This window comes from Lepidothrix coronata, unplaced genomic scaffold (assembly GCF_001604755.1).
Source record: "Lepidothrix coronata isolate B3197 unplaced genomic scaffold, Lepidothrix_coronata-1.0 Scaffold172, whole genome shotgun sequence".
Classification (NCBI taxonomy): Eukaryota; Metazoa; Chordata; class Aves; order Passeriformes; family Pipridae; genus Lepidothrix; species Lepidothrix coronata.
Window position 1 is genome coordinate 859,753 of NW_016690352.1, and position 14,894 is coordinate 874,646.

At 40.9% G+C, this 14,894-nt stretch overlaps 1 protein-coding gene across 16 annotated transcripts in view; it reads left to right on the forward strand.

The window, feature by feature from the left end:
* Window positions 1-14,894, forward strand: part of LMO7 (LIM domain 7) — a 130,020-nt gene that overhangs the window by 46,982 nt on the left and 68,144 nt on the right. For 14 of the 16 annotated variants that reach the window (XM_017829976.1, XM_017829979.1, XM_017829990.1 and 11 more), the window contains one exon: window positions 10,914-11,020. In XM_017829976.1, the coding sequence (XP_017685465.1) occupies window positions 10,914-11,020 (107 nt within the window). Of the gene's footprint in view, window positions 1-10,727; window positions 10,816-10,913; window positions 11,021-14,894 lie in introns of those variants that run through there. The other 2 variants (XM_017829986.1, XM_017829988.1) reach the window with 2 other exon arrangements.

Sequence of the window (14,894 nt, forward strand, 5' to 3'; positions counted from 1 at the left end):
AAGACCAAGTGCAAGATGCTGGACTTAAGTTGGCGCAACTTCACGGTATCAATACAGGATAGGAAATGAAGTGATTGAGAACAGCCCTGACAAGGAAGTCTTGGACATACTGATTAATAAGAGGCTGGATGTGATCCGTCAATGTGTGCTTGCCTCGAAAGCCATTCGTGTCCTGGGCTGCATCAGAAGTGTGACCAGCAGGACAAGGCAGGTGATTCTCTCCCTCTGCTCTTGTGAGACCCCACCTGGAGTACTGCATCCAGCTCTGGGGTCCTCAGCACCATAAGAACGTTGTCTTGATGGAGCAGGTCCAGGGGAGGGCCATGAAAATGATCATAGGCTGGAACACCTATCTATTGAAGACAGGCTGAGAGAGTTGAGGTTACTTAGCCTGGAAGGAGAAGGCTCTGGGTTTCAATATTTAAAGACTGCTTATAAGAAAGATATAGGCAAACTTTTCAGCAGGGCCTGTTGTGGTAGGACAAGGGGTAATGGTTTTAAACAAAACCAGTATAGATTTAGACTAGCTATAAGGAAGATTATTATATTACCATGAGGGTGTTGAGACACTGGAACAGGTTTCCCGGACAAGTGGTGGATGCCTCATCCCGGGGAACACTCAAGGTGAAGTTGGATAGGCCTCTGAGCAACCGGATCTAGTTGAAGATGTCCCTATTCACTGCAGGAAGGTTGGACTAGATTGTTTTTAAGGTCCCTTCCAACCCAAACTATTCTATGATCCTATGCTATTAGTCTGAGAAAATATTTTTTCACCTGGGAATTGACACAGCATGGTATTTCAAATGTAGCCATCAAAGTATTAAGTTTCTCACTCAATGAATTTTAGTAAGATTTTATCAGTGCTACAAAAAATTCAATTGGAAATTAGTATCTGTGTTTCCACTGGCAACTGAAACTTCTGAATTTTACTTCAAACTCCTAAGCAGATATTTCTACAAGTTTGGGAACGTGATGGACACTTTAACTGTGGTATGAAGCATTTTAGAAACCTGATTGTTTTGCTTAAGAAATTAAGAAAAGTCTTGCATCTTATATAAGAAGTTTTTAATGTGTCAGATCTTGGAGTACTTCACAAAGAGCTCTTTACCATTGTTTCAGTTCTATACCTAAAGACAGTAGAGTGTGGTTAGTGGGAGTTTTAGTGGCTTTCCTGAGGTTAATCATCAAGTCAGAGTAGGATAGGGGTGAAATTTTGACTCTCAGTCCAGTTCTTTCATAGATTACAGTGTGAACAACAAAAAAAAAAAAAAAAAAAAAAAAAAAAATGAGCAAGACCTGATAGGAATGTATGTCAAACTATAAATCACTTCTGGTACTCTTTTTGCTGTCTCATGGGAAAGAGGAATGTGGCTTGTATAGAAATACTTCTGTTAGACAATTAAGAAAAAAGAGTTGTGTGCTAGAAAGGAAGTATGGTTATTAATAGTTGGAGATGACATTGTTCTGTATGTTTCGATGCCTGATAGCGGGAGTATGTAATCTCGGCAGTGGTTTGCTGATGTTTTGTGCCCTTCTGCTTGAAAACATATGGTACATTTCAGCCTTGGTTCTGAATTTCCTTTAATTGTTTTCTGTTGCTGTCTAAACACTTTGAAATGTAGGGTGTGGGGAAAGAGAAGGTTGATGTAAACTCTTTGTGACATTTTTAGTAGCTGCTCAAGACATCGATTAGGGAGAATGAAACCCAGACTCTGGGTTGAACTTGACAGATTTTAGGTGAGTGATGATGAAGTGGAATGTATCTAGAAGACATCAGTAGGGAGAAATTGTATAGGTGCAGACACCAAGAAATGGTGGTTCAGCTACACACCCCGGCCTCTTGTCAGGGGACAGTAAGTGCTGGTTGATCTCTGTGAATCAAAAGCAGTATTTTGGGATGCTTTAAATGAGATGAAGTCTTCCAAACTGCTGCTTTCAGTGTTTTACTGAGATGATATGTCAAAATCCTAATTAATTAATTAATTTTAAAAATATTGTCAACTAACTGTAAAATAATGATTAGTAGCAACAATTTTCTAATATGGAAAATTTTCATCCCTCCTCCTGCTCTAAAGCAAAGCTCTGAAAAAGTATGACCCTTTTTGACTCAGCTTGCCAGCACTTAACAAAATACATAACTATGGTTGCCAAATAAACTGCAAATAATTTCCATTTATCAACTCAATCAGCTGTAGTCTCTGGTATGCTCTGTCATTTGTGTGCTATTTTTATTTTCTTAAGTAACTGATGACTGTTTCTGTGTTTGTAAAGAAGCATTCCTTCCGAACTGGAAAAAAGAAGTCAACCAGGTAGAAAAAGTACACACCTTAACTCATACGTGTGACATTCATAATCTGATTTCTCCTGCCTTTGCCACAGAAGTACAGATTTGAGATTTCTGCGACAGTCAGTGTTTATTTGTGTTAAGTCTTCTTAAGCTGGACACTAGAGTACGTTTCCCCCCATCCCCCCGCTTGTCAGATATTTATTAATGTGCAGTGCTTAAAATTCATGGCAGTTTTCAGAGAAAGTATATGTTAATTGCAGCAGTGATAACTTTTTCTGTGTTATCAGTGGTGGAGCTGTACAGCTATGCTATTTACCCCTCTGTTTGGTGCAAAATCCTCAAACCACATTTTTTAACGCCTGTCTGAACACCTCCACGCCCATGTGCCTGCTGAATCACCCTCCTCCAGTGATGTATGTGAAGGAACTATTAAGTACGATGCCAACACCAAATGCTGCCAAATGCAGGGTGCTGAGCTGCTGCTTTCTGCAGGGCAGAAAAGCTTGCTTTCTGCAGGTCATGAGGATGGAGAGGGACATGAGAAAACCTGGCACTGATGCAGGAGTTCAGGTGGGCTTCAAGGCAGGTCATCTCCAAACCCACTTATTGATCGGGGATGCTGGGAAAGCTTCTCCACAGCATAGGATAACCCCATGTAGGGCAGCAAGGATTAAATACAGTACTAGGATGCTACTCCCTTTAAGAAAAAAGATGTCTGGCTCTTGAAGGAAGCAAAGTTAGAAGAAACTTCCAAATTTTCTCCTGGGAAGACTGAAATACTAAATGATAGGCTAGAAATCAGGGGCTACTAGAACTGAGGATCTGAGGCTCTCTTTCAAGCCCTGTGTATAGAGGGACTGAATTTCATCTATATCGAATTGTTAACCTCTGTGAGCAAAACAAAAAACGTATGTATACAAATTAAAAAAAGGGGGTGGAGGAAGAAAGCAAGCTCTGCCAAAACTTTGTGTTTCAAGAACAAGAAGTCTTTACTTTTATTACTCATTAGGCTTCAAGGGAGTTTCACCTTTAAGTGGATTACTGTCATTCCAGTTCTGTGTAGTAGGGCGACTTGGCGCTGGAGTATTTAACACTCTCCGCTTGCAAAGTGTGTTTTGTATAAACTGTTCGGGGCGTAAGGCACATCACTTGATTTTTTTCTGGTTTTTTCCTTGACTTTGACTGGAATGTAACTAGCTGGTGGGAAAGCTAAGGCTTGTCTAAACAAGGAAGTAGCCCAGGATGCTTCTTCCATACTGGCTTTCCAAAGCTGTGCTTTCTTTACAGTAAGAATGCCTGCAAGTGGGTAAGCTCTATTAACTAGACATGTCTGCCAATGTTCTGCACTTTTGTCCTTCTCCATTGCAACTGAACTTATTTGGCAGTAGTGACATCCCAGAAACACACCTGTGGTTTACAACCTGATCACTCTCTTATCAATAAAAACTCACTTGGTACACACTGTTGCCTTAATATATGGCTGTAACGTCATAGTGAACTTTATGCTGTAGCATGGTTAGAGATATGGGCCTGGGAGGGTTTTTGAGTCATTGAGGACAGTTGACCCTTTCTTGTGTAAAGCACCTCAAAAGCTGTCAATTCAAAAGTCCTGTTTAAAAAGAAAAACCAACAACCCACATTAATTTATGTTGTGTGTTTTCCTTAATCCAGTTATTCCTGTTGCAAAGAAACTGTGGAGCTCAGTGCTGCAAGAGGTTGCAGGTAATGAGGTGGACTGGGCTGAGATGTCTTCTGCTGGCAATTACACATGGTGGTGGACAGTGCCAGGAGCTGAGTAAAAAATTCTGGGGAAGATCCTTCAATATAAACCTACGTCTTATAGAGGTCCATGCAGCTGCAGTCATTGCAGATGGAATTGGGGTTTGGGGGACAGATGGACCTTTTTGTTCAAAACCAAAATGATTCCTTACCTAGGGCTGCTTAAAAATGTGGTTTCCGTAATGATTGAACCCTGAGACTCTCAAGTTGCAATGGTGAGGGGGAATGTACCTCTTCCTAGCTGATCTACAGTTATTGATTCTTACAGCACCAGGGTAACGGGAAGGTTTGTGCAAAAGTTTCATTCCTTCATTCTCGCAGCAGGAGCACCTGCTTTTTGACAGGAAAGCTGGAAGTGAATCACTGAAGATTTAGTATCTGTAATCATGTATAGAGCGAGGCAGGGAATCCCTGTGTCAAAGATCACAGTAATTTATTATTTTACCCATTGTGGAAAAACAAGGAAGGGCGCGCAGAGGGGAGTGGCAAAGCAATTAGCACGGTTTCTGATCTTTGGCCAACACAGTGCTCTGTGCACTCTGTTATAGGTGGGATAATTTACTGAACAGAAGCCCTGAGGTCACTTCAAGTCAAATTATGTCTGCAGGATGATAGTTTTAATTACTATTTTTAGTTTGGGGCCCGAAAAGGGAGGAAAAAAGCAGTTTAGGTATTCTATCCACTTCTGCTTTCAGTTGAAGGTTTTTTGAACCTGCTACCCTTTAGAGAAGTACAGAGAGCTGTACGAGCTGGGATCACAATCTGCAGATGGGATGAGTGGGTGATGGGCACCAAGCATCTTGACATGCAAGGCCAAGGAGGTAATGGGGAGTTCCTGGCTCCCAGGCCTGTGGTCATACCACATGGTTGATGTTCAGGCCTATTCCCTCCTATCCTCTCACCCCTTCTGCCACCACCTGCAAGTGCAGCCAGAGCTAATGACCGAAACGTACCTCCAAGGAAGAGCAAGTTACCTAACTTGTTCAACTAGCTCCTGCTGTAGGTTTCTTTCCTTTTACCCCACCTGTGAATACAAACAATGCGTAGCTGTGCAGTGATGCTGCTGCAAAATGTAGCTCTAAATTCTGTATTAAACTGACTTGAGCCAACTTGAGTGGTCACTATGATGCTGTGTCTATGAAAAACATTTTCTACTTTGAAAAAATAGCAATTTTTTAGAATGGAAATAGCCCTTACTTAAGGGAATGAGGATGCCAATAAAGAGGGTTTGTCATGAATGCAGAGCTGAGGGACACACTGTAAGCTTTCAAGATGACTCCAAAAGTCTTCATAAATGCAGTACTAAGAAAAATGTTTGTTAAATATGATCTATTCAGTTGATTTTCAGAATTCTGTGGCCAAAAAATGCATCAGTTTCTCTTTCAAAATGTCAAAAGCGTTTGTTGCTAGGCACTATAGATACTTGGTGGGGTTTTTTTGTCGTTTTTTTTTTTTTTCCGAAGCCTGGAAATTGAAAACAACTTTTTGCACCAAGTCATGGTCTGGATGATGCTGTAATACTTTCATGCAAATGTGCTTCATAGTCCTGCAAGCATAGGGTGCCATCTCCTTCATACTGTGGGAAAAAAACACAAACCTTAAAATCCAGACCCCCTCCCTCCCCCCTGCAAAACCCACCAACCTTACCCTCCCCCCCAAGAAAAAAACACACCATCCTAGAGCTTGAATAGCAGTATAGTAGAAATGAGGGCTTTGACTGAAATAGTGAGTATTTGCATCAGAATAGGAGACAACCTGGAGGACTGTCTTCATCTGTAGACCAGTGCAGCCAGGAAAAACAGAAAAACACCATATTAATCAAACTGGTTTTTGCCTAGTTGCCAAGCGACTTGAAAGATGTGCCATAACTTGTATGCCTGCGAGATGCTGTGTTTTGATGCATATGTAGGGCTTCAGAGAAACAGTTAACTAGGGAGAAGACAGGCTTACCACACAGCATGACTGCACCCTAAAGAAAGCAAATGTATTTACACACTTGTTTAAATTAATATTCCTGTCTCACACAGATAATCATGCAAATGAAGGATTTATTTTTAATAAAATTGCAGCTAAAATACACAAGCCGAATTTAGTGTGATGTTGTGCTGCATGTAAGTAGTCAAAATAAGATGGTATTTATGTGGAAATCTCTTTTAATTACCTTTTATTTCATGCTCTTTCACATTGGACATTTTTAAAATTCTTTTTCTGTTTTACACACTGTATGTCCCTTCTCAGGTTGGTGGTTTTGATTTTTTTTTTCCCTTACTTAAGGTCAACTCTTTTTTGATCCTTTTTGCATATTTGCTTTTTTCTTTTCTCTCACTTTCCTATTCTCATGTTAATTCTTTTTTTCTGCATTTTAGAAGTGCTCTTTTTCCTCTGTTTTTCTAGGTGTTGAGGAACCTATGTACTTCCCCACCACCAGCACCTCACCAGTGCTCTGTCTTTTCAAGTTCTTGCCACAGTGACATACATTAGGAGCTGATTACAGGCACAACACAGAAAAAATACCCCTGCCTTGATTTTTACTCTTTAAAAATTGTTATTTTTTTAAAGGAAGGTGTCTGTATTCTTGTGTATTCCCATACAGTGACTGGCTTCTTTCTTTGAAGTCTGGAGGATAGTGATAGGAATGAAGACCCTTCAATGCCAGCTCTGCTCTTCCCATCCCATTCGCCTGCTGGAGGCGCAACCCCCTAGCCCCCTGCCTAGGAGCAGAAGCAGCACTGAGGACCAGCAAGGATGGACAGGAAAGCCTTTGCTCTTTCCTCTCCTCATGTCCATGAGGTTGCACAAGTGAGAAAGGCTCCTGCTCTACTAGGACGCTGGAAGGAGGATGTGGACCACAGTCTCATTTTCAATATTGACGTGACATCTTGGCTCCTTCTCAGCATTGGTTAGAGGGAGATGCTTTAGAAATGGGCAGAGGGAAGGTTTTGTGCCTGGTGATGCCCCATGGGGACCAGAAAGGCAGGCGCACAGCTGAAAGTGTGCAGTATTGTTTGTCATCTCCCCAAACAGCAGTATTTAAATGCCTGCTCGTGGATGACCTGCTTCCCACTGGCAGCTCCGTCTCCCGTATTACGACTTTGCAGAGCTTTTGGGTGCGGTTCACTTTGAAGTTTGAGGCAAAAATGAGATACTGAGCGGTAATAGTTCTACCTAGTCAGCGTTCTATGTGGTGCATTTACTATAAGTCTGTAGAGCATGTGGGAAACTCAAGTTGTGCTGGGAACATCTGAAATGCTCTGCTGTTTCATCATGCACACCGTTTGGGGGAAAAAACAGCCCTTCCCACAGTCTCATTCCAACCTCCCCCACCCCCTCTCACTAAAACACTTAGAAGTAGTAATAGGATACCAGAAATGAATTACACTTGAATTTTGTGGTTTAGACTTCAGGCTTTATTTTTGTTGTGATGTAAAACCTGTAATTCTACGACGCTTATTCCAACTTGAGATGCTCACGGAAATGCACAGATCAAGCTCTGTTAGTAACATGAACAAAAATGAACGAAATGATTTTATCCCTGTTAGTTCAGGAGCTTTCTCTATTAATGGTCAGAACCTTATGTTTTCTTCAAAAATATACTTGATCTGCTTGATGATGAATCATTGCTTTTGAACTGGGTAGCTCTTCTCTCCCCTTCTGGTTTTGCTTTTCTTGTGCTGATAGGTGACACCAGTATTGCCTCTTGTGCTCCATTGTATTGGTATAATGGAATCAAATTCTCCAGTTTTTCTTTGTATTAAGTCCGTTGTCTTCCCTCATCATCATAATCCTTTTTCTTTGCAACTCTGCTAATTTGAATCTGTCTTAAATTTAAATGGTCTGCCCTCACTTATAGAGACTGGGAATACCTTGGTGGCAGAGGAGAGTGCTGGACTCAAGTATGAATCTTTCTTCCTCAAGCACATCACTTTGATGACTTTCAGCACCTGAAGATAGCTCTGGTGTATTGTGCTTCTCCAGGCTTTTGAGTTCTGAATTGTTAAAAAAGAACCATTTTTGTTAAGTGTGGTGAGGTTCAGATTGCAGTATACCCTTTGAAGCTGAAACGGTAGTGACCATTAATGTCATTAAAGTACAGTTGCATTGGTAAAAGGCATAGTGTAATGGCTTCTATATTTGAGTGCATTAATCACTGAAAAATGTTCCTGTTTGCATTTCTAATGATATATCTAATCGTAAGGTTGATAACTTGTCATTTCTTTCTACTTATTTCTGTGGTGCTGTTTAAGATTCATCTTCACATTCATTTTTCTGGTAGAGTTTAAAATGGCTGCTAGCTATTTTGAGACCTGTAGCTTTGCCGATTTACTACAATGATTAGGGACAGTCAAGAATAACTTGGCAAGGATGGTATTTAGAAGTACTGATCTGTTTAAACAATACCTTTTTGTGTCAATATCCAAACCTGAGCAACAGCCACTTGAGTGTCATCTCTTTATGCTCTGAGGGTCATTTCCAGGCTCTGACTGGAGCAGAGCTGGTGTTGGGGCAGTAACTTATGAGATGGCAGGTGTGATCAAATTTCTGGCTTGGGAGCTGGTGGAAGGGAGATTCTGAACCATGTTTTATCCTGCATGTGAGTGCCGTGACTAGCTGTGTTCTGCCTCCCATGTTATCTCCCCCTGCCTCTGGCCCCATTTCTGAAGGTCTTGACTCCTCTCAGCGATGATGTTCTCAGGCTGTGTGATTTATCAGGAGGTTGATGTTGATAGGTTTAGTTGCTGAGACACCTTCAAAATTAATTCTCTCATGTGCCAACAAGCATCCACTGATGAGCAACTCCTCTGCTTTGTTTTCATTGCTCTCAGGGTGTAGGCAGCATCTATTTCTCTAAATCTGACTCTTCTTCCTTGTTTACCTGCACAATACGCTCATTTTCTGCACTTAACTAGTTGACATAACCCATTGGTTTGGGAGTTTGCTCTGAGTTTTGGCTACAGGTCAGACCAATCAGACCATGTTGCCTTCACTGGTGTTGGTGTCACTTCAGTTCATTGCCTTGCAGCTGTTCATTCCTTCTGCTGTGCTGCTTTCTTCTTGTGCCTTACCTGCCAGTTTCTTGGACTCCCTAGATCCCTTAACACTGACCTAATAGCTGTTGTTTAATAAGTAGTTTCTCTTCTTGTACTGGGACTGTAGCCTGTGGCCTCTTCCATGCAGACGAAATGATGCCTTTTCAAGTCCTTGGGGTTTTGGTACTAATATGACACTCAAATATTAAGGGAATAAAGTTGACACATCTCGCCAGCTTTCCCCATGTGGCATGAAAAGGAGAAAAGGGGCATTGCATGGAAAGGAAAAGTAAATACCCCTTCTGAGGCTGCACCCCACAGCATGAAATGCTACCTTGCCCACACGTGCAGGCTGCCTGGGCACTGCAGGTCCTAGTGCACAGGCAGAGGTGAGGTTGCCTGTCCTCCATACTTTCCAGCCCCCTCCTCTCACCTACCACCACATCATGTGTCCCATCATTGTCATAGTGTTGCATCCCCCTGCAGCAGAGCAGCCCCCACCATGGCACATCCTGCATCAGGCTTTGGGGCATAACCTTCATGCTGTGAGATACTTGGGATCTTTCAGATGTGGTAACACAGAGCCTGCAACCTGCATGGGGAATAGCTTGTTCAAATATTTTCCTTGAATGAAGCCATGTTTACAGACTGATAAGGAATACTAGAATCCCAGGGACCTTCAAAACAGAAGGTTGTGGGGATTCTTAGGTTTGGTTTACTTTCTGAAGTCTCTATTAGAAGCAGCTCTTGTTTTCTTTGTAGATTTTTTTTTAAATAAATACCTAATGAAGGAATAATTGTTACATCTTGTGATTGTGTCAAAAAAAAAAGAAGTTTAAAATGTATTAAATTGTTAAAGCAGAGCTTTTCCACACTGTGAGACTCTGATACCACTACCTTGACTTACAAACCCTTAATGGCAGGGCTGTGCACAGCTTATGAATTAAATAACTTTGCGTACCTTTTCCTTTGGCTTCCAGCTGAAGGGAGCAAGTGCGCAAGAGGGCACATTCTTTTGTTGTTGATAGCATTCCGCCTTAACGAGAAGGAATTTCTTGCTTATTGCCTATTGTTTATGAAGTGGAAAGGGAACACAAGTTGTATAATATCTATATATATCGTTGGAATAATTCTTTTTTAACATTTGCCTTGTGAGTCAGTTGATCCTGGAGCAGGTGCAGGGAGTGGGTGCTGTACCTATATTTTGTTATAGACTGGTGTGAGGTTGGGGCCGGGGAGAGTGGGGGGGGGACCGGGGGGAGGGCGGGAAGGGGAGGAACTCCAAGGAGAGAAAAAACCCCTCAAGTAAAGCAGCAGCAGTCCTGAATACAGTTTGGTTTCTGTCTCTCTGGAGCTTTGCTCAGCAACCAAACCCAGACTCCAGGTGCAGTGTTCCCTCATCAGTCTGTGAGCATAGAAACGGCATGTCCCTCCTCTTCTCCCTTCCCTGCCAAGAGTTTCTGGGTGGTGAATGTCAGTAGCTGGAGTTATTTTTAAAGGCAAGAGGTGAGGCTTGTCGTGCAAAGCTAGGAAGAGGGCGTTTGTTTGCTGAGCAGAGCTGACATCAAAGTGGAGATTGCTTCCTACTGGCTCACCACTGCCTTATGCCAGGTAATCTTTAACATACCCCTCAGTCCCCGAGATCACAGCCCAGCCTGCCTGTGTGTCTGTGAAACGACCAGCGTTTATGATCCAGAGGATTGCTTTTTCAGTATTATTTACGTGAGGTGGACTTTGACATTTAAAGGCTCGCACTAATCATCTTGCAAAACCTGCTTAGTGCTTTTAACTAAGCAACTGCTTTCTACTTCTCTTTTCAGGATAATATAAATGTTTTTCTGAAGGCGTGCGAAAATATTGGACTGAAAGAAGCTCAGCTTTTTCACCCAGGAGATCTTCAGGATTTGTCCAATCGAGTTACAGTCAAGTGAGTTTTGTGGTTTTATTTTCTCCTTTCCCTTCTCCCTCTAAGGTCTTTCATGGTCTTTTTTTTTTTTTTTTTAATTTGCCTATGGAAAATTCTTCTTTTAATCTGGTATGAGCAGTTCTGAATACTGTGGTGAGGGTTTAAGCCTTGTTAACACTAATAGATAAGACTTGCAAAAGTGTTATTTAAAAAATGAAGTATTATTATAATACTTACCTTAGAAACAAACTGGTTATTAATGAATATTTACAACATTTAATATGAGATGGAAACTATTCAGGTTATTTTAGACTTGGAGCAAAATTAACTGTTAAATGATATGGAAAACATCACTTCTCTTTATGTTTTGTGATTACTGATGTAAAGTCTGACAGGCTGAGGTGGTACTTCTGATTCTTATCCATATGGATTTGGGGTTAGGTACGGTGTTCCTAAAGGATCGCTGGTCTTTCCACTCCAAATATTAATCAGATGTTTGTCACCATATGCCATGTCCTGTGTCAAGGGGGATGTGCGTGTGTGCGTAGAAACTAAGTACTGAATTGCACACAGGCTAACTGTCATGTTTACAGAGAAGAGTTTTTCTGTGAAATAGCAGTGGTTTGGTTCTGAAATATAATTAGTGGATTCTCATATTTCAGGACTGCTGTGTCTCCTAATAAGAATTTTATTACCAGTTTCTGAGAGATTAAGGTGGAACTTTACTATATAGACAGGTGTTTTAAGATAAATATGTCATGGCAAAAATCATCCTGGGACATCTTGCTTTGTTACAGTATGAACTATTTTTATTATGTTGGTATAAAGGCTGAATTTATTGTCTTTAAAAAATATAAATAAAAGCTTTAGTGAGTTTTGCTGGAAACCTGTCAGGTTAAATGTTAAGTATTGATTCCTGACTTAAATTACCAATTTTATTAAAGAGGAACAGACAGTAATCCTTCTGTAAATACAAGGTAAAAAAATACTGTGAAGTGACATGTAACTGCTTTAATTAGAAAGAAATCTCTTGTAGGTGGATCATGTGGTAGAATGTTGACATGCTCTCTCCCTGGTTTCAGAATGAAAATTCATACTGTTTTGAGGTCTGATACTTGATATGGCAATGTGTTTTCCAATCTTTGACTCATGCCCGAAATGTAATTTCTCACTAATCTGGTGTTTAGGGACTTGGCATCTTTCCAGGATGTTGGTATTCTCTCTGCTTGTTCCCTACGTCATGCCAAAAGCCAGAGGGTTGGTAACCTCTGCCATGCTTAAATTATCCACAAAGCCCTTGCTAAAGTTATTTTGGTGGAGGTTTGCTCTGAGGGTAGAGCTGGGAAGAGTTGGAGGCGGTCAGGAGTTGGTCTTCCAACAGTGTCAATAGCGACAAACTGAAACTTTGGGGAGGTCGAGCTAGCAAACTGTTGTGCAAGTTATGTTGTCCAACTTGTCCCTACATTAAACCACGGCACCCAAGTGAGGTCAGCCATGAAATTCATCCAGTGTATCTGTAACTGAGGTTTTTTTGGGTCCTTTCAGCACCGCCAGTTCCCTTCCCAGCTCTGTGAGCAGAGAGTAAGGCTGGAATTTGAAGTTGTCGTGAGGCTAAAGGGGTTTTACATCATATCTATTCAGCAATGGTCTAATTAGTGCTTTTCAAAAAAGCAGATTTAACTATTGAGTACTTCTTATGGACAGCAATGCGGGGGGTCTGGGTTAGCGTTGAAAGAGCTGCCAGCCATATAACCATGCTCTTTTAATTTGTTTCAGTGTAAGTTTGATTCTCCACACATTATGTATCATATGACAGTCCCACAGTGTGTATAAAATGCTTACAGAGTAATTTAAACCTTCTGTATCTGAGCAAGCTGTAAAATGGTACTCTAACTGTACTAGCACTTTTTGATATGTTTAGGAGGTTGAAGAGGGACGGGAGGGAAATTTTATTCCAAGAAGTGAAGGAAATAAGTTACATGAGGATAACTTTGTCCAGTGGAAAGTTAATTATAGAAATAATTTGGTTACCCAGAGGACAAGTTAGTCTTCAGAGGATTTTCAGAGAGAGTTATATGTGTATCAAGAGAGAAATGCTCTCTGATCAGGAATTTTATCTGATGTGTCCTTTTATTATTTAATAGAAATAAATAATTTCATACATTCAAGCTGAATTACAAATGTCTTCAAAACTTGAAGGATGCTAGGGCTCAGAAAAGGGGTACTATTTCATGTCTTGCTTTTGTGTTTTCCTCTGTTAACTCTAGTTTCACAATTAGAAATAAATAATTCCTTCTCACAAAGAAAGAAAACTTTTTATCTGCTTTTATAAAAGATTGCATGTAACTTCTGGCTTTTTGACATTCCTAAGCAAATTCATTTTGCTGCCATTACCTGAGGCTGACTGCCCACATCTTAAACCAACTGCAGTATGTTGTATGGGATAACATTAATGTGTGCTTGAAGCAGTGTGTATTTTGACACCTCAGCAGGACTGCTGTGTTCTGCTCTTATGCCACCATTAGCATATGCTTTTTATCTACCCAAAATAGATTAAATAAAGTGCTGCTTAAAAAAGTCAGCTTCACAGAATGGTATGGCAGAGAACAGAGCACTGGTAGGATACATGTACGTACTGTCAGGCATGACAAGGTGCCTGATTTGCTTTAGATGTGGAAAATAGATAACAGGAGGGTGCCATTAAAAGGGTGGGTCCACTTCTGTTTCTAAGGATGACATGAGAGTTGTCATCTTATATCAGAGGAAAACCAGTCTCTCACACTGGCTGGGAGGTTGCATCTCTGTCCATGTTGCACTTTGCCTTCTGTAGACTTTTTTAGTTGATCTGGCACCTCTGATGGTGGGAAGGTCCCCAGGAGGAACACCTACCTTTTGAGGGGGATGAGCTCTGTGAAGAGGTGTTCCATCTGCTTCTGTCTCTGCTGCCTGGCAGTTAAGTGTGGTATCTCCTCATTTTACCTTGTGGGAAGTCATACGCCCTCAGGCTGTTGGCATCTCAGACTGCCATCCTGTCCAACCTGGACATGTTCCCTTTCCAGCAGGAAAAGTTATTTTGTCCTTTATTTCTGAATGTGCTTTGCTGATAGCACTACCATCTAATCAACAACATCATGAAGCCACTCAGAGATACCAAACTCTTTATTTGTATGTGATGAAGTGTTCTTGTGACATCTGAGTTAGGGTAAAGACCCACTGTTCCTCGTGAACAGAATCTGTTCTAAGAAAATAATCTGTCTATCTGGTAAGGAGGCTACAACTTTCAGTTGCATTTTGTTTTCTATTGCAACTGAGATGATGCATAGCTATGATGAAAACCCCTCCTCTATAATTACTAGAAGTAATCTGGGATAGGAGAAGCAAGAATCCTCTTATATACCCAGACTCTCAGTTCCAAGTGATTATGTGATTATCTTTTTTGCAAAGGAAAAGCTCCTTAAAATTTTATTGTTTAGAAGTTTGTGTGAAGAGGGCTGTCTAAAATTACTAGTTGCTGCTCCAAGCCTTGCAAACTTTATGCTTTGCCAGCTCAGCAAGATTAGTCGTTGGGTGATGTGGAAAAAGTATACTGGCATGGAAGAATTTTTTCTGCCAGTGAAATGGGAGTGGGGATTAATGTCTGAGATTTATAGTTCAGTCTTTCTGTAAATCTGCAGAAGTCATTGCTCAATGGTATACTACAGTGATATGTCATATGTTTCAAGAAAAATCATCCAGATGGACTTATTTCTCACATACCATTCCAGCAGTCATATGCATATCATCTTGTTCAGTGTCTAGTTATTTGTGTAGATGCATATGTGTCCATCTTCAGTTCTTTCAGTATATTTGATTTTTATTTTTTTATTACTCTAGGATTTTATTATTTCTAATTGGA